This window comes from Pavona decussata, unplaced genomic scaffold (assembly GCF_977016875.1).
Source record: "Pavona decussata unplaced genomic scaffold, jaPavDecu1.1 SCAFFOLD_195, whole genome shotgun sequence".
NCBI lineage: Eukaryota > Metazoa > Cnidaria > Anthozoa > Scleractinia > Agariciidae > Pavona > Pavona decussata.
The window spans coordinates 2,327,501-2,346,670 of NW_028145604.1; the positions used below are offsets into that span (position 1 = coordinate 2,327,501).

General features: G+C 40.2%; 2 protein-coding genes and 1 pseudogene across 2 annotated transcripts in view; 2 read left to right on the forward strand and 1 right to left on the reverse strand.

The window, feature by feature from the left end:
• The window catches only part of LOC146461735 (man(5)GlcNAc(2)-PP-dolichol translocation protein RFT1-like), a 5,779-nt gene extending 5,517 nt beyond the window's left edge, over positions 1 to 262 (reverse strand). Inside the window, exon 1 of the mRNA XM_085086568.1 lies at positions 1 to 262. This exon is cut by the window's left edge and continues 961 nt beyond it. Within this exon, the coding sequence (XP_084942694.1) occupies positions 1 to 156 (156 nt within the window). The 5' untranslated portion in view covers positions 157 to 262.
• A 124-nt stretch (positions 263 to 386) lies between these two features.
• LOC146461736 (putative protein disulfide-isomerase A4) overlaps positions 387 to 19,170 on the forward strand; it is a 32,823-nt gene continuing 14,039 nt past the window's right edge. The window contains exons 1-13 of the mRNA XM_085086570.1: positions 387 to 534; positions 666 to 795; positions 1,357 to 1,444; positions 2,920 to 2,994; positions 3,266 to 3,311; positions 9,758 to 9,850; positions 10,140 to 10,200; positions 10,371 to 10,438; positions 11,779 to 11,870; positions 12,233 to 12,301; positions 13,102 to 13,238; positions 14,266 to 14,333; positions 14,756 to 14,837. Of these exons, the coding sequence (XP_084942696.1) occupies positions 487 to 534; positions 666 to 795; positions 1,357 to 1,444; positions 2,920 to 2,994; positions 3,266 to 3,311; positions 9,758 to 9,850; positions 10,140 to 10,200; positions 10,371 to 10,438; positions 11,779 to 11,870; positions 12,233 to 12,301; positions 13,102 to 13,238; positions 14,266 to 14,333; positions 14,756 to 14,837 (1,057 nt within the window). The 5' untranslated portion in view covers positions 387 to 486. The remainder of the gene's footprint in view (positions 535 to 665; positions 796 to 1,356; positions 1,445 to 2,919; positions 2,995 to 3,265; positions 3,312 to 9,757; positions 9,851 to 10,139; positions 10,201 to 10,370; positions 10,439 to 11,778; positions 11,871 to 12,232; positions 12,302 to 13,101; positions 13,239 to 14,265; positions 14,334 to 14,755; positions 14,838 to 19,170) is intronic.
• LOC146461737 (uncharacterized) lies at positions 3,413 to 9,626 on the forward strand (annotated as a pseudogene).

The window sequence follows — 19,170 nt, forward strand, 5'->3', positions numbered from 1 at the left end:
TCGTACATTGACAATTCCGATCATATCCTTCGTCGTGTACCTCAAAAGAATACCGTTCATTATGAAGGTGAGTATTCTGAAAGTTACCTGCAAAATAACATTGTAAGAGGCCGAACGAACAGTACTTCCGACCAAAGTCTCCTTCTCGTCCGCCATCTTGTTAGCTATGAATAGCGAGGGATATATTGAAGATGTTGATTGGATAATCTTGTCAAAATGCTCCAATCAGCGAATTGTTTATATTTGCAATATTTCTCAGAACACTGCTGAGCATTTGCTTATGGGCTCAATAAATCTTTTTTGAATAAAAGCGATACTTTAATTGGTCTATTACAATCATTATTTCAAATAGCCAATGAAAACTTGCGTTTTAATTTCGAGTCGTCCTGGGAATCCGCTGATGTACTCCGGTCACACGTGGCAAAACACGCTTTTGTACTTGAAAGGGTGCTAGTGGCGAACACGGAATTTTTCTGTGCCATAAACATGGCTAAGAAGAAGTCGTGGCTAAGTAATTTGCTTGTTCTTGTTTTTGTAAGTATATCGATCTTGTCTTGTTTCATTCAAAATTAAGCCCTTTTTAAAACACGGAAATGTACTCGTGCTTTTATCTCAGCTGTTGATTGCTCATTTTCCAGCTGAAAATTGCTGTTTTGTTTTAATAGTTTGTGGGACCATCCCTCCAAGGGAAAAAAAAGGTTGACAGAAGTTCAATCGTAGAAGTAAACGACATAAAACCATTCAAGAAACTACAACGGACACATACGAATTTACTGGTTCTATTCGCACAAAGCGGTACGTTACGTTAATGAAATGCAGTGATTGAAGGAATTTAAGCTTATAAAAGGTCTTAGCTTATTTGGTATTTTTACTCGCTGCCTTTGTAGCAGAAGTATTTCTCTTTTATCAGAAGCTATAATTCCTTTAAGAAGATTGAAAAATTTCTACGTACATGACTACGCAAATCGGCTTCAGTAATTTGTCGATAGTTTAATATGCGTTCAGCTGGCTTTAAAGCTAATATATTTTATCAGGACCCGGCCAGACGTCTTCAAGAAAGTCACTTTTCATTGAAGCTCAAGTCTTATATTTAGGATTTAATAAACACATCTCCAATCTTTTCGCCACATTCAAGCAAATCGAAAGCATGTTTAAAAATTGAGAAAAATTAATTAAAAAGTGTTTTAGGCGTTTTAATTTAGAAACTCTAATTTCTTGTCTCAGTTACAAGCGTTATATAATTATGGACAAATATTGAAAAAGAGATCATGGTATCCCTGGAAACCGGAGAAAAATTTCCATTCATTGTTTTTATATTATTATGCGGCCTAACTGTAATGTTAAAACTATTTCTAGGAAGCGCTGCTTCAAGTAGATTTGATGTTCTAGCAGAGGTTGCAGAAGAAATAAAAGGGAAGGGAACAATAGCTTATATAAATTGTGGGTAAGTTGAATTAAACAAATATGTATCAGACAGCTTATAATAAGACAATAGACACCTCTACATTGATAAGTATAAATTAGGCAAAGTCGTTATTGTTATTTTAATCAAAATGTTAATTTGATTCATTTCTTTAGCACCTTTGAAATAAAATTACATTGTTATTCCTATCTGCATAAAAGGAGACCAATCCATTGTGGTCACCTCCAGTCAATACTGACTATGGTAAAAGTGCCAGAATAACTGGATTAAAATAATAAAAATAAAAATAAAATATATAGCTTAAAATATAGTTGTCAAAGTTTATCACATAATCTTTCTCTTGGAACTGTGAAGTCCAATTCTTGATTAACAGGTCTTGCCACATTTAGACTGATCCATGTTATCTTTTCTTATCCAGCCAAGCTGGATATTTTTGTAGAAATGTTTCTTAAGTTTGGATACAAGCTACCTTTTCTCATGTTCATGATTAACATCTGTTCAACATCACAACATGTCAGGGCTGGCAATAGACCTTATTCTTTTGTTCATATTCAGATAAGTCCTTCTTGCCTTGTTCTAATGCTCAAAACTCTAAAGAATATTTTTACCTTCAAGGAAGCAAGAAGGGCTTATTTGAATGCAAACAACAAAAAAAGTTGTATTGGGTTATGTATATACATATGTAAGGGAATGGACAAAGAGATATAAGGAATGAAGAAAGACTGGGAACAAAGAGAGATTACGGAAACAGGAACTGAGGGAAAACAAAAGAGAGAGATGCCTTTATTTATTGAAGGTTTGATCCCATCAGTGATGAATGCCCTTGGCTATCAACAGGAGTCAGCTAACAGGGGTGGGAAAAAGGAGGGCTGACAGGGGGAGAAATATGAAAATGTTTTATGCAAACATATCCTATTTCGCACCAGAAATACTAGAGATGGGAGCCACAAAGTAAAGGGTGTATAAGAAAAGGAGCAGATCCAAGGCTGGGAGGATTTAGGTGGCTGTAGCCTCTGCTATAACAAGCTAAAAATAATATATGCTTAAATTTAAATCCTAGTTTTTCAAAGATGCAAACAAAAAGATATAAAAATTTTAAATACTGATGAAGCATACCCCCTGGCCCCTAGTAAAAGCTCACACCAACTAAAAACCACCTCTTTTGAAAAAATCATGAATTCATTCCCAAGGAAAGATGTTCAGATCCCCCTGGGCTCCCCACTTCAGAGATAAGATATTGAATTTGCACAAATGCTACAAAATGTTTTGTGGGAGGGGTCAAGAGAGTCCAAGGAGCAAGTGGTATGGTAGCAGAAAGTTCTGATCCTCCCACCCCTTCCCCCTTTTGGCCTCCTAATAATTTTATTTTGGTGGTAGGGCTTCATTCTATTAAGTTGGTAGTGATTGTGTAACAGTCAAGTATGATAGAAATGAGCATCATTTTGGGGGTATTTTTATGGACCTAACCATTAAGGTTCATGGCTTTTTTCCTACAGGGAAAGCAAAGATACGAAAAAATTATGTAAGAAACTCAAAGTTTCACCCCAACCAGTTGTGCTAAAACACTACAAGTAAGTACAGTGTATGAACCTTTTTAACCTAATTCAGTCTGCCAGTCAGTCTAAAAATTTGTCAGTCTATATTTATTCATACATGTACCTTTTCTCCCCCCCCCCCCCCCCCGCCCCGCCATTATATGAATACCTGGAATAGGTTAATATCACAGTATGTCTACAGTACCTGTATGTCTCTTATTTTCATTTTTTTCTCATTCAAGATAATAAGCATGGATGACCTCTTACTTTTACTTCTGTCAATAATATTTCTTTTTTTCTTTTGCAGGGATGGGACCTTCAATAAAGATTATGATAGGAAAAATACAGTAAAGGTTAGATAGAATTTTAGATATTGAATTTTGAATTGTTTAATTCTTTTTAAACCAGGTAATTTTTTTTGTTTAATTAAAAAAAATTATCAACTTTCTAAAAAATGATTTTTATTTTGGTGGGTGTAGTTGAAAAGTGGGGCTTGAAATTTGGGTGGTTATAAGAAGAATAATGCAAATTTTCAAGATCCTTGTCTTTATTGTATTTTTCTCCTAACCTCCTCAAACACCCTTAAACTACTGTCGGAAACAGAATAATAGCATAGATATCAAATAGCGATTGTGAAATGTTTGTCTGGAAATTTTGTTATTCTTATGTCTGGAAGATTCGTATCTAGCCAATCAGCGTTCTTTTTAACTAAGGTGTCCCGCAAAGATAAGGAACAATTGTCCGTGATTTATTTAGCTTTCAGTCGAAGTAATCTTTTATATCAGTCGAGTCGAGGAGTTGTGACAGTTGTGAAACCTAGCGAGAATAGAAGAGGAGAAGAATAAAAATCTAGTGAAGACGAGACAGTGTGGGCTATCCTTACTAATTCCCCGCATTAGTGGCACCTCCGACGGGACCTGCAGTGATTTGGACAACCTGTTAGTCAATGGAAGCTAAACTGGAGGCAGAACTTCAGCTTCTAAAGCTTACACGAGGAAGGACGAAATCTGTCGTGGAGAAGGGAAATATCGAGAAGATCACTCGACATAAAAAAAAATATTGGAAAGATTGTGGCATCTATAGAAGACTTGAAGCTAGACATCGAGAAAGGTAAGCTTGAAGCGGGGAAAAGCATTGACGAAGTTGATGAATGGGGAAAAATTATCGAGCAAAGGATTGATGATGTAGATAAAGAAGTAGAAGATTTAAATCGTCATCTCGAAGAAGCTGGGGCAAAAGCAATAAACAAAAAACGGGAAGAGGAAGAGGCTCTTCTAGCCAAACGGAGGGAGGATGAACTGAACTTTGAAAAACTTAAACTTGAGCAAAAATCAAAAATGCAGTCGCCCGATCAGCCCGCCGGAAAACCCCTAAGTAAGGGAAATGTCAAAATGCCAAAGCTGGTAATTACGAAATATGACGGCACCTACGAAAAGTGGCTTTCCTTTTGGAACAAGTTCAAAGCGGAAATCGATGCAGCCGATATTCCCCCGGTTACTAAATTTGCTCATCTCAAAGAATTACTGGAAAGTGATGTTTGTGAATCAATCGATGGCCTCCCATTTAGTCCTGAAGGTTATGAACGTGCTAAAAATATCTTGAAGTCCAATTACGGCAAGACAAGCGAGATTGTGAGAGCGTATATTGATAACATCAATGGTTTACCTGTGGTAACTGGATGCATCCCTAATGAAATTCATAAATTTTGTCAGACTTTGAACTACAATGTTCAATCATTAGAGACTCTAGGTAAACTTTCTGGGTGTTTATTTATGATGCGTGGCGTCCTAGACAAATTGCCAGACATAAAGGCAGACCTCGTGAGCGGAAAACCGGGATGGCAAGATTGGGGTTTCGGGGACCTTATGCAGGCTTTAGAAGAATGGAAAGCCATTCATCCGATGGAAACTTTGGGGGTAGAAAAGGCAAACGAAACGTCTCCGACTCCGCCGATTTATCATCCGCCGCGTCCGCCGCGTCCCCCACGTTTGCCTCGTGACAGAAGTTTCTACGCGCGACAGGGCGAACCCAACCCACGACACGCGTGTGTCTACTGCGATCGCGTGACACACAGATCTTGGGAGTGTGAGAATGTGACATCTCCAGCGGAGCGCCGTCGCATTCTACAAAACAAACGCTTGTGCTTCAACTGCACTGGGCCTCAACACAGCGCTTCACAATGCCGAAGCCGCGCATCTTGCGTACACTGCAAACAAAGGCACCACTCATCTACTTGCGACCGACTGTCGGCAACTGGACGCCAAAGAGCGAACAACGGTGGAGTGGCTCTAACTGCAACTCAAGAAGGAGAGAAAGTCTGCCATCCAATCGTACTTGTCAAGTTGAATGGCGTGACCTGTAGAGCCCTACTGGACACTGGTGCGACTGCGTGTTATGCTTCAGGATACATCTTGGATCGTCTAAACCTCGTACCAGCTCGCACTCTAACACGCCATATACAAACTATCGTGGGCATAGTGACTAAGCGGACAGGAACTTACAATACGCAAGTGAGTGACACTAAAGGAAACAATGCAATTTCATTACGAGTAACTAGAGTAGACCGCGCTGAACTTTTGTCCGTGGAAAATCCTAACTATAAGGAAATGATCAGCAAATACCGCCATCTGGAAGGCGTTTCAATGGAAGACACCGATACTAAGAGCTTACTTCCGGTCCATGTTATTCTGGGCGCGAGTGACTACGCGAAGATAAAAACTCAAGAATCTCAACGCACCGGAGCTATTGGCGAGCCTGTGGCTGAGTACACTCTTTTTGGATGGACCATCATGTCACCAGGAACGGAGACAGACCTGGACAAGATGTTTCTAGCGCAGACGGCCTTGAATGACTATGAAGAGCTTTACCGGATGGACGTCCTAGGACTCGAAGACAAACTTAATGGCGGTCAGAGCGTTGTTTATGAAGAATTCCTTGAACAACTCAGCCGCAGCCCTGAGGGTTGGTATGAAACTGGCCTTCCCTGGAAAGGGGACCATCCTCCGTTGCCCTCTAACAAGTCTGGAAGCTTAAAGCGACTGGGGAGCCTAGTCCAACGACTTAAGAAGACAGGAAGGCTAGACGACTATGATGCTATCATACAAGAACAGCTTAATGAAGGAATTATTGAAGAAGCAGAGATGCCAGCAACTCAAAGAGAATTCTACATCCCACACAAAGCAGTAGTGAGAGAGAGTGCAGAAACTACCAAGATGCGTATTGTCTACGATGCCTCAGCAAGAGCGTATGACTCAGCCCCTTCCCTAAACGACTGTCTGGAAGTTGGACCACCCCTGCAGAATCAACTATGGAAGGTACTCCTAAGGGGACGGTTTCATTCAGTGGCTATCGCTGGTGATATTCGCAAAGCATTTCTTCAAGTGCGTATCCGAGAGCAGGACCGAGATGCACTGCGGTTTCATTGGTTGGAAAGCAAGGATCCTTTTCGTGTTCGCACGTACCGATTCACCAGAGCTCTGTTTGGTTTGGGACCCTCGCCGTTTCTGCTTGGCGGCGTAATTCAGCACCATCTGAACACTTGCAGACCTGCACACCCTGATCGCGTAGCAGAAATCGAGCGAGAACTGTACGTTGACGATCTCATTTCTGGTGGAGGTACTATCCAAGAAGCGAAACAAAAGAAAGCTACAGCAACTGAGATGTTCCACCAGGCCACCTTTCACTTACACAAGTGGCATTCAAACGTGACTGAACTAGAGCTCACTGAAGAAACTGAAACTGGGGATGACTTAAGCTACGCCAAGCAACAACTCGGAATCAAGCCGAGAGAATGTGGGCTGCTTGGTTTAAAGTGGAACAAACTGACGGACGAAGTTGGAGTTACAATTCCAGAGGAAATTGCCCAACCGACAAAGAGAGGGATTCTGGGAAAAGTGGCGAGGATCTATGACCCCCTTGGTCTTATCGCTCCAATCACCCTGCAAGGAAAGCTTCTGTACCGCGATGCCTGTGAAGAGAAACGTGCACGGGACGCTCTGTTATCCACCCCTCTAGAACAGCAGTGGCAGAAGTGGGAACGTTCCTTGCCGCAACACGTAACTTGTCCACGAGCACTTACCAGCGTCCAAGAACCTATCGAGGACATTAAACTTCATGCTTTTGGAGACGCGAGCAGAAAGGGCGTGGCCGCTTCTGTGTACGCTGTGGTCAAACAGTCAAGCGCAATCAACCAAGGCCTGGTTACAGCAAAGGCAAGACTGGCCAAACAAAGGCTGACAATACCTCGCCGTGAACTGGTCTCCGGTCACATGGCTGTAAATCTTCTGACCAACTTACAAGATGCACTTCAAGGATTCCCTGTGACTTCGCTGCATTGTTGGCTTGACAGCAGCGTTGCCTTACATTGGATACTAGGAGGAGGAGACTATAAGCAGTTTGTGGCCAACCGGGTACGAAAAATTAGAGAACACTCTGATGTTGTCTGGAGGCACGTACCTACTCAGGATAATCCTGCAGATCTTGCTAGCCGAGGTGGACTGGTAACTGAGGAGAACCAACTGGGGTGGAAGGGACCAGAGTGGCTAAGTGATCCTGCGAAATGGCCAGCCGACCTTGTGACCGCGCCCACCGCTGAATCTAACGCAGAAATGAAAGCTACAAAGGAGCTCTTTGCCATGGCCGTTAAAGCTGATGACGATCTAGACCATCTTCTGGCCAAGCACAACTACTGGAAGACTTTGCAAGTGTGCGCTTGGATTATGCGGTTCGCAAACAACGCTAGAGCGAAAAGAGTGACAAGAACAAAGGGACCCCTGACAACAGACGAAATTGAGAAGCAGAAACACTTTTGGTTGCTACGCGTACAGAGCCGGGGAATTGAAAGCATGGAGGAAGATCGCCTGTGCCTAAACTTACAGAAGAACAAAGATGGATTGCTTGAGTGCCGTGGGAGACTGCAAGGGGTCTATCCGATATACATCCCAGACGCCACAACGTTCGCAAACAAGTATGTCGAACATGTCCACAAAGCCACTCTTCACGGGGGAGTGGGGCTTACTATGGCTAAAGTGAGAGAAGAGTTCTGGATTCCTCGCCTGAGGCGCCTCGGGAAGAAAGTCATCAGGGAGTGTTATGGGTGCAAACGCTTCCAGGCTGTTGCTCTCGCAGCTCCACCCCCCGGTTTATTGCCTCTGGAGAGAACTGAGGGCTCAACTCCCTTTGAAATTGTTGGCGTAGATTTTGCTGGGCCGATTAAGTACCGCAAGTCCTCTCGTGTAGAAGGAAAAGGCTATCTGGTGCTCTACACATGCAGTTTAACGAGAGCCTTGTACTTGGAGGTCCTGCCTATTCTGGAAACTACTACCTTTCTTTCAAGCTTGAAGCGTTTCATCGCTAGACGTGGACGACCTTTAAAGATCTTTTCAGACAATGGAAAAACGTTCGTAGGAGCGGCAAACCTACTGAAAGGAATCCAGAAAGATGAGCAAGTACAAGGCTACCTTGCATCGGAGAAGATTATCTGGAGGTTTAACCTAAGTCAAGCACCCTGGTGGGGTGGCCAGTTTGAGCGACTAGTGGGCCTCTTCAAACGTGCATTCTATAAAGTAATTGGTGGAGGAATGCTATCCTGGTCAGAGCTGTGCGAAGTCGTGCTGGATGTTGAAACTCAACTAAATCGCCGCCCCCTGTCCTATGTAGAAGATGACGTCCAGCTCTCTCTACTCACCCCATCTTCTTTCCTATTCCAAAGATGTATTCGCCTCCCTGAACAAGAACCATGGCGAGAGGAGACAACTGACCTACGAAAGCGTGCCAAGTATTTGAGGTCTTGTAAGGACGCTGTGTGGAGACGCTGGTCTCGAGAGTACTTGGCGGCGCTCAGAGAGCGTCACAACTGCAATGGAAAAGGCAAGGCAAGGCCCTTAAAGCCTGGTGACGTAATCCCCTTTCCTCAGAAGAAAAGAACCGAGGAAAGTGGCCATTAGGAGTGGTCGTTGAACTATTCAACGGCCGTGATGGAATTGTACGTGGAGTGAAGCTGCGCGCAGGGAAAACGTTTCTGGAGAGGCCGATCCAATACCTTTATCCCATGGAACTAGCATGCGATAGAGCGCCGGAGAGAGCTGAAGTCCTTACCCCCCTGAATGCTAAAGCGCCAGTCTTTCGTCCACGGAGAGATGCTGCGGTTGCCGCAAACTTGCGTATTCGTGACGCTATAGAGAGTGAAGAACTTTAAAACTAAACGCAGGACAGAACTGTGCGGATGGACGGAGAATATAAAGTGATTTCAGCGAACTTTGACATTCATTACTTTGTTTTGTTTGTTTCTGATTTCAATTTAATTATTAATTAAGCTAGCCGTTTCCTCTGTTTACATGTGCTTCCGTTTGGAAGGCACATGGGGGGAGTGTGTCGGAAACAGAATAATAGCATAGATATCAAATAGCGATTGTGAAATGTTTGTCTGGAAATTTTGTTATTCTTATGTCTGGAAGATTCGTATCTAGCCAATCAGCGTTCTTTTTAACTAAAGTGTCCCGCAAAGATAAGGAACAATTGTCCGTGATTTATTTAGCTTTCAGTCGAAGTAATCTTTTATATCAGTCGAGTCGAGGAGTTGTGACAGTTGTGAAACCTAGCGAGAATAGAAGAGGAGAAGAATAAAAATCTAGTGAAGACGAGACAGTGTGGGCTATCCTTACTAATTCCCCACACTCATTGATTCCCAAGTATCCATAATGATTATGCGTACTTTGTGTTTCAAGTATACAGTAATTATGTTATGCTTGCATGGTCCCACTCTTTGCCGTTTAGCAATAACCATTTATTTTTATTTCAGTCAATGTTAAATTTCCTTAATGATCCTACGGGCGAGATGCCTTGGGAAGAAGAGGAAGGTACTGAAGACATACGGCATGTCAAAACTGGCCAGGTTAGTAATGAACTCTTAGGAGGCCTTATTTGTTGCTGTGTCTGCTGCTGCCCATCGTCTCAGCCAGGGTAATGTCACTGAAGACACAAATGATGATAATCTGTATTTTGTCACTGATGGTGTTAGCTTCAGAGAGGTGCCCCCTAACAGTGGAGGACTTCTGATTTGAGAGACACCAAAAGTACTGACATACTTAACAGTAATGTTTGTCCAGAGTGTTACAAAGTATGTCAATTTTCAGACTAATATTAGTTATAATGTTATTAATTTCAGTTATTGTTTTTATCAGGACTTTGAAAAGCTAACAAGAAAAGAAAAGAAACCTATCATGGTGATGTTCTATGCCCCATGTAAGCATATGTCATTAACTTTTCATTAGTTGTTTTTATGAAGCTAGTGGCTTTTCCAAACATGTTTACTCTAAAGAAAAGTTGTAACCTTCACAAAGAGTATTTCGTGCCTGCTGGCTCCACGGAAATGTTAGATGTAATTGTTTACATTTGTTCTTTGAACTTTCCAGGGTGTGGCTATTGTAAGAAGCTAAAACCAGAGTATGCTTTGGCAGCCACGGAGCTCAAGGGAGACGCTGTAAGTTTTCAGAATTAAAAAGTTCTTTGAAACTTGTATTTACTGTGTTACATTGTGATCTCCTGAGTGACACCATTTTTAATTACTCTGTGCCGTACTTTTGCGCGATCAAACATCTTATCATGATTCAAGGCTTTTAGGCTACTTAGGATCATGGCTGAAGGCACAAGTAATAATTGCTTCTTCGGGCTTCTGATTGGACAGGAAATGAGGCAAAAGAATGTGATTTGAAGGTGATCACACTTCTGTGTACCATGAATAGCTTAATATATAACACCACATTAAAGGTTCATGGAAATATTAACCCCCCCTCCCCTCCACCCACCAAAGAAGTTCAAAAAGTGATGAAAAATAGTTTATTGCATTTTCTCATTTGTCCTGTACATTCAAGCAAAAATTGGCTCAAACAGGGCTCTTTTTGAAGGAGATTGACATGCCCCAAAATTGTCGCCATTTCTCAGTAAGGGTTCTAGTCAACACTCCTTAGCTTGGCCAGCATGTGACAACACCTCTAAAAACTCATTGTCAGAAGTAGCTGAAGACTTGTATCTAAACTACTACTAGAAATACGTGACTCGCAAAACCTCGCGAAGCTGGGGCTGGGTGGAAAGCCCTCTTTACTCGTATTGTAGCATCGAATGAGGAGATTAAAAGGTTTCTGAACATAGCAACTATTTTGATGAGCATGGTCTTTTCGTAGTTCCACAGGCTAGTTTGCGGTTTGCGGTTAAAAATCTATTTCTGACGAGATGAAATGTACAACGGGCGTACAATGCTGTCGTGTTCGATGAATTTATTTCCCACGGAAAATTATTTTACCGCGGCCACAAAACGTGTAATTTCTTCAATGCAATCTTTCACAAAAAAGATTTCTGGAAGAAAGGGAAAAGATTCTGGAGAGATTGATCTGGATCCAGGGAATATTGATTAAATTTTATCCGACACGCATATTTTCCCGATGTATGCAAATTTTGCTGCAGACGACGCCAGACAACCTGACGTCATTCATACTTTGTTTTTCACCGTTGCTAGGCAATATGCGGACACCTTCACGGAAATATATAAACATACATACATACATATATATAAATATATGTTCGGCTCGAATTTTCACGGCTTAGCTCCCGAGCGCGGCCTTCGGCGGGCCTTCGGCCCGACAAATTTATTAACCTCGCTACGCTCAGGCCTTCGGCCCTCGCTTCGCGAGGAATAACCTAGCTATGATTAAATATGGTTTTAGTCTTCATACTTCCTGGACTTCAATTTCGACAAAATTTGGGCATTTCTGTGGGTATCTAGTACCTTAATAAAATGTGTGAGGATCATGTTTTTTGTATCAGGTCATGGCTGGAATGGATGTCGACACGTATGAAGGCTACCCTGTAAGAGAAAAGTTCAATATCACTGGATTTCCAACTCTGATTTATTTTGAGTAAGGATGTTTTATTATCAAATATTATTTATGGTAAAAAGTGGTAATTTGTAATTACCCCATGGGAGGTACTCTTGAAAGTACATGTATATCAGGGAAGTGTGAATGAGGCCACATTGTTTGAAGTGCTATTAGGCTAAAACAGACTCCAGAAAATGTCCAAATTAGTCCAGAACATAATCCAAAAAAGGCTGACGTTCTTCTCTACATGAAAACTTCCCAAAAAGGTATCTAGCAAAATCTTTCTAGGCCACCCCCTCCATACTCCCTCCCCTTCTGGATTATTACCCTCAGATTTTTTTTTAATGATACATGTTAATATTCTGACTAACTGTTTCCTGTCACAAATTTGACTTGCCCAGGCATGGTGAAGAAAAGTATCGGTATCAGGGAAAGCTGGACAAGGAGTCTATTGTGGAGTGGATGAGAAAGTAAGTTATAATAGCCCAATATTGTTGTGCACTGTCATTTTAAATTGGACAACTTTCAATAGTCGCGAGTAAAATTGAAATGAACAAGATAAGGTGCCAGTTCAGTCTATATCCTAAACACACACCCTGCTTACTGTTTTGATTTTTCAAGTTGTTTTTTTTTTTTAACAATTTTTGTTAGCCTTACATGACATACAGTAGAATACAATATTCACAATACTAAACACTACTTACGATAATTGCACTAATATATACTTACAAAAGCTATATATGCTTACTATATGCCTGCAGTACTAACAATTGTACATTATTTGTTTGCACTGCTTACAATACTTCCAGTACCTAATTATGTTACAATACTTGCGATACCTACACTACCGTACAAATTATACTAACAATATTTACAATACTTACAATACTTTGATTGCCTGAAATTATAACCTAAAATTTTATACATTGTATGGATCACAAAAAAAAAGAAAAGAAAGAAAAACCTGCTATTACAATAGCCCATTTTACAGTTGTGTGCTAAGTGACCTGGCCTTGGATTGTGAGCAATGCTGGGGGTGACCTTGTTTTAACACAAACCTCACTGCTTTTCATGATCATGCTGTTCTTATGCTAACTAGTTTGCATTTACATTATGAAAAGCAGTGAGGTCTGGATCAAAACAAGGTTACCACCAGCATCGCTTCCAATCCAAGGCCAGGTCACTAAGCAAGCAACCGTAAAATGGCCTATTACAATAACCAAGTTATTGGTGGGTTATAACTTTTAATTACATTATCTGTCTTTTCCAGTCCTGGTCCTTCTACTCCTCCGCCAAAAGAAGAAGAATGGAGCGACACACCCAGTGAAGTTGTTCATCTGACAGACAGCACATTTGATGACTTTTTGGCCAACAATCCATCTGTTCTAGTCATGTTTTATGCTCCATGTAAGTATTCTGTCTCCCTGGTTTCGTATTGCTCAGCATACATGTACATGTGTACAAAAATCGACAGTGGTTTCATTGGTAGTCTGGCTTGGGGGATAGTGCCTGGTATGGGTGAGTAAGGTGATACCTTTAACTGGGTACTGGGTGTGGATGTTGTTGGTTAAAATGAATCCCAGGTTTTTTGTATTTTCCTTTGTTTCAAATGTAAATTACCCAATCTTAACAAAGGAAAATACAAATCAACCTAGGTTGAAATCATTTTAACTTGGATTCTTTTTAACCTACAACACAGACATCTTCCTTTTTCACCCATGACACTCTGCTCTGTTCTTCAATCAAGCAACTCAGTGTTCTTTATCAGGTTGTTTTCTATTTCTTTTTTATTTTTATGCTATAAACGCTTTTTTTAGCCCTTGGGAATGCTCAGGAAGGGGGTGCTTGTTAAAGAGGAAGGGTTAATAAAGGTAGAGGGGGGAGTTTGTTTTGAACAAAACTTCTCAAACTCATTAATAATTCAAAAGCCAAAGACAAAGGAAATCATGCACTGTGATGTGTTTGGATATCTGATGAAAAACTCCTCGCTTTTGTATCCTTTATTTCCCCCTCAAAATCAGTTTGTTTGAGAAGTTATATCAAACACTTGCAAAGTTTGTCAAAAATACTCCGCTACGCGTCATATTTTCAACTCTCTTCTTGGTGTTTGATATGTGATGAAACACTGTCTCGTGTTTGATATATATTGCTTAAATTATATCACATTCAACCAAAACATAGCTGTGCATCACAACTGTGACATTTTTTTGCCATAGCACAATTTACTTTGCACATTAAAGGCATTTAAGTTTCCCTAAAGACTATCTGGCACATGTTTTACCCATTCACCTGAATTTTGAAGAATTTTTTTGTGCTTTTTTACATGCTATGGGAGGCTTGTTATAAAATCTGACCTCAGGATTGAGGGCTTATTATTGGGATGGAGGGGTTTTTACGGTAATAATTTAAAATTATTTTTACTTTTTAATTCAAGGGTGTGGTCACTGCAAAGCTATGAAGCCTGAATACACAGATGCCGCCAAGACTATGAAAGATGAAGAGGTATAATTACAGTTACTGTTACTCTTTAGTTACATGTTAAAACCCCACCTTACATTCGGCTCATGCTCTGCCAATGATTCTATTACAGTGCCGTGTTAAATACAACTGTGGGAGCCTTGTAAAATAGCAGTCAACATGGATTTGAAATCTACCAAACACAACTCACAAAATTAATGTGACATTTGGTACCTTTGGAAACTTTCACAAACTTTTCTGAGTTATTTGGTAAAACATTGGATCTCTGATGATGAATGTTGCATTTGATAGTGCCAACTTATACTGTAATCATACCCATTGCTTTACTTAGCAATGGAGATTTATGTTTTTTGTCATGTTTAAGTGTTTAGTCACTGGTGTAGGCCATACAAAAGGGCCATCCATCTGTTAAGCAAATTCGTGACAGAACTGTGTTTTGTTGTTAGATTCCAGGTGTACTTGCAGCTGTCGATGCAACTAAGGAAAGAGAAATTGGCAAAAAATTCACAATTGAGGGCTACCCAACAGGTGAAATAATATTTTTTATTATATTGTTTTCCTTGTTCATTTGCATCACACAGATCTTGTTACTTCTTTATGCAGCTCTGCTGCATTCTTTCTCCAAACCTCAGCATCATTACAAACTCAGTGAAGGTGTTCTTATGTAACCTCACCTAGCATGCCTGCAGTATGTAGTATTACTAGTAGTAATCAGAGATTAGTGAGATGCGTTCGACCATTTGGGAAAAGAAAGTTACATTAACTGCCAGATATTTTTCACATGTTTATTTAAATCGCAAAAAAATGTTATCATTGTATAACCCAGTGTTTATAATATAAGACTTAATGGATATTTGGTGCGCTTGCTTGTCGGGTTTGACCTTCTCTTCACGTTTGGTTTGCTTGCTTGTCGAATTTTGGAGTGTTCTTCCTTGCTGTGTGGACTGTTATCAGGGAAGATGCATTGTTTACTTTTGAAGTTAGAGTTACTGGCATTTGGAATCTTGCGAAAGCATATCGATATGTTCATTTCCTTCGTTTGTTGCAGGAGTTGAGTTTCACGTTAATAGAGAAATAGAAGCCAAAAGATTGATAATTATATAATAAATAAATAAATAAATAAATAACTAAACAACTTAATAAATAAACATACAACTAAATAAATAAATAGCTAAAATATACTAAATGAAAGAAAAAATATATAAAAATATATTTGCTGCGTAAGCAGTACGCAACGCGAGATTATACTTTATTGAACTTGAATCTTTTGAATGAAAACTTCGAAAAAAGCATTTCCTTATTTTAAAGCGTACGACATTTACGGTAGAATTCGGCAAGGAACCGGGGAAACTTCAACGTGGCCGTTCATATGCCATTGCCTTTGAGCAGACATTGAAAGCCGCCACGAGACATCTTCGGCCACCACGGCGTGGCGTTACAAATTTGCATAAATATTAATGAGATCGGCTTATTCTACTTTGCGAAACGAAACGAAACGAAATGAAACGAAACATGCTGCAATAGGTGACAATCGGCATGAATGTTTTAATAACGTGATTTCAAGACGAAATGGCTGCCTTTGCAAGCTTATTTGATGACAATTAACGCCATTTCGCAAAGTAGTAATTTTACAATATTACTATTTTGCGAAACGGCTTCTAAATTGCCTTTTAAACCCAAGTTAACCATCTATGCGCTTAAAATATCAACCTAAGTTGTCTGTTATGCATTTTTCATTTCTCTTTTCGCTCTTAAACCTTGTCCTGGCGATAAAGAAGCTCGTTTCGCAAAATAGTAATTTTTAGATAAATTACTATTTTGCGAAACGGCTTCTAAATTACCTGTTAACCCAAGTTTACCATCTATCAGTGCGTTTAAAATATCAACCTAAGTTGTCTAGGTCGAAATTAATTTCTAAAAGTGAATACAAGCTTGACTGTAATTCTAACGATTAATGCCGTGTTTTCACGAGAACGAATTATTACAGTTACCGGCAACCACGATTTGGTTTAGTAATGCCGTGAACATACCTAACTGCGGTTATCAATTCGGCTGTTTGCTAGGAAAAAAACTTAGGTTTGACTAAAAAATGGTTTCCCTTTTAATTTTTGAGCGGACGGCAGAGCGAATAATCTTACAAGCCCCCGTAGTGGTTGGTGTACGTGGGTGCGTGTTCGTGTCATTCCTCGAGAATCAAAATGTTGATTTCGCATGCAAAGCTGTGGCGTCATGCTTTCTGCTTCTCCTTTGTTGGTTTCGGTTACTGCACTGCACTACCGGCACCATGCCTGATGGACGGTCACGTTCTGACAAACCTTGGGCTGGGTTACTTCTGATCTTGCCTCCATAACGTTCATATAAGTATGGTCTATTGATGAAAGCACTAATGATAGAAAAGTATTTTTCTTTCTGCCTGCGTGTAAACAAAGAATTCTTAAATAAATATATGGGCAATAATGACAAAATGGTTCTAAATACAATCACACAAGCTGTTTATTTTAGAGGGGATGCTGATCCAAGGGGCTACGCATTTTAATTATCTCAGTTAAAAATCATGCACAATATTTATGTTTTGGAGGTAATGTAGTGAATGCATATTTAGTAAATAAATTTATAGGAAATAAAGGTCAATTTTGAAGTGATATTAACGATAACGGACACGAGCTTATAGGATGGGAACCCAGCACAAAATGCATACTAACAATTAACAATTATCATAATATATTTTACTGCAAAAGGAACTTCTTCGTCTTCAAGATGCCGAGATAAATGGCAAAACAGACTATTGATATTTTAGAAGGTTATTTAGAAGCCGTTTCGCAAAATAGTAATTTTGCCAAAAATTACTATTTTGCGAAATGAGCTTCTTTATCGCAAGGACAAGGTTTAAGAGCGAAAAGAGAAATGAAAAATGCATAACAGACAATTTAGGTTGATATTTTAAGCGCATAGATGGTTAACTTGGGTTTAAAAGGTAATTTAGAAGCCGTTTCGCAAAATAGTAATATTGTAAAATTACTACTTTGCCAAATGGCGTTAATTGTCATCAAATAAGCTTGCAAAGGCAGCCATTTTGTCTTGAAATCAAGTTATTAAGACATTCATGTTGATTGTCACGCATTGCAGCATATTTCGTTTCATTTCGTTTCGTTTCGTTTCGTTTCGTTTCGCAAAGTAGAATAAGCCAATGAGATCATCTCAAAAGGCAAAGTCACGTTTTCTCCATTTTCTATCAACTGATTCAGATTGTAACCGTGTCTTCCACTGATAGATGACTGGATAACTTGTTCACTAAACCCAGTTTAACAGTGAATGAAGCGAAACTAAAATATTGCGACTTTTTGGCCGCTGTTAATTCACAAGCCGAGAATTGAAACACGCGCGATCGCTTTTAACCTCGCTAAACCAGTACGCTGCACATAATTATGCTTTAATCTTTTGAATCAAACCTTCGAAAACAGCATTTCGTTGATTAAAAAACGCACAATACTTTCGCTTGTAATTAGCAAAGAAGCGAGAAAACGCTTGAAGAGCGAACTCTTTCCAGCTCGAGCATACACGTGCCCACATCCATCGCTCCAACAAAATTAAAAACGCAAACAAAGTTGGCGGCTGTCTCGCAGAGTTGGTCCCCGTAAAACGGAACCGAACTGTGGCCGTTTCACTACAAGAAACCAACGTTGCCTTGCAACAACAAAAACTGGGTACCACCGAGTGCTTGCAATCCCTTATAATCGAATGACTCGATAAAGTGTTTGCCATTGCAACTTCACCAATTCGTTTCACTCGCACTAGGAATGTTGCTTTTCTCGAAACAAATCATGGCCATTTGCCGAGCTACACAACTCGGCAACTTTTTGCTTTGGTGACCACAAATCATGGCCATTTGCCGATCTACATAACTCGGTAAGTAAATTATTTGCCGAGCTACACATCTCCGAAAGTAAATGTAATATATTTTGCTGAAACTACGCAACTTGTCTCTTGATTTAGTCAGCGCAAGGCGGCGTTGGTTTCTTGTAGTGAAACGGGTAAACAACACTACGCTGAACTGGTATCCGGACTACCCGCCACTCAGACAACTAGCCCCAGACTACTAGCCCCCCGATCTTTGGACAACTAGCCCCCAGTATAAAGACGATAATAGTAAGAAATAAATTTCGTTAAAGAAGAAAGCTAAATATAAGTAAATATGAAACCAAAACTTACGGACACATGATTGAGCGTATCAATCGCGTAACACATGAGCATTTTGTAAACTGAAATTTCAAGCACACATGATCGAGCGTATCAATCGCGTAACACATGAGCATTTTGTAAACTGAAATTTCAAACACACATGATCGAGCGTATCAATCGCGTAACACATGAACATTTCGTAACCTAAAATTTCACGTTGATTTTTGGGTTAAAAAATGTCCACGTTCATGTGTTACGTGAACGATGCGATCGATACGCTTTGGTCTCGTATGCTCTTACAGCAGAGCATTCTTCTTTCACGAAATTATTACTTTCTCAGCTCAAAAAAAAAAAGTTTTCATTGGGGGCTAATCGTCTACATATTCATTATTGGGGGCTAGTTGTCTATATACCAGGGGGCGAGTAGTCTGGGGCTAGTTGTCTGGGGGGCGAGTTGTCTGACATTCCGCTGAACTTATCCATGTGTCTTCGCAGTCGTACACACTTCGTGAAGGCGTTGATAAGGCGAAGGCGTTGATTTCACCCGAAAGAATTTTTTTCTAACTTAAACAACGCAACTTCCCTAACGAAGCACAGCCGTCCAGCCAGCACACCAAAAACGATGCAAGAATGTGAAACTCCACTCCCGCTGAAACGAAGGAACTGAACATCGATAAGCTTT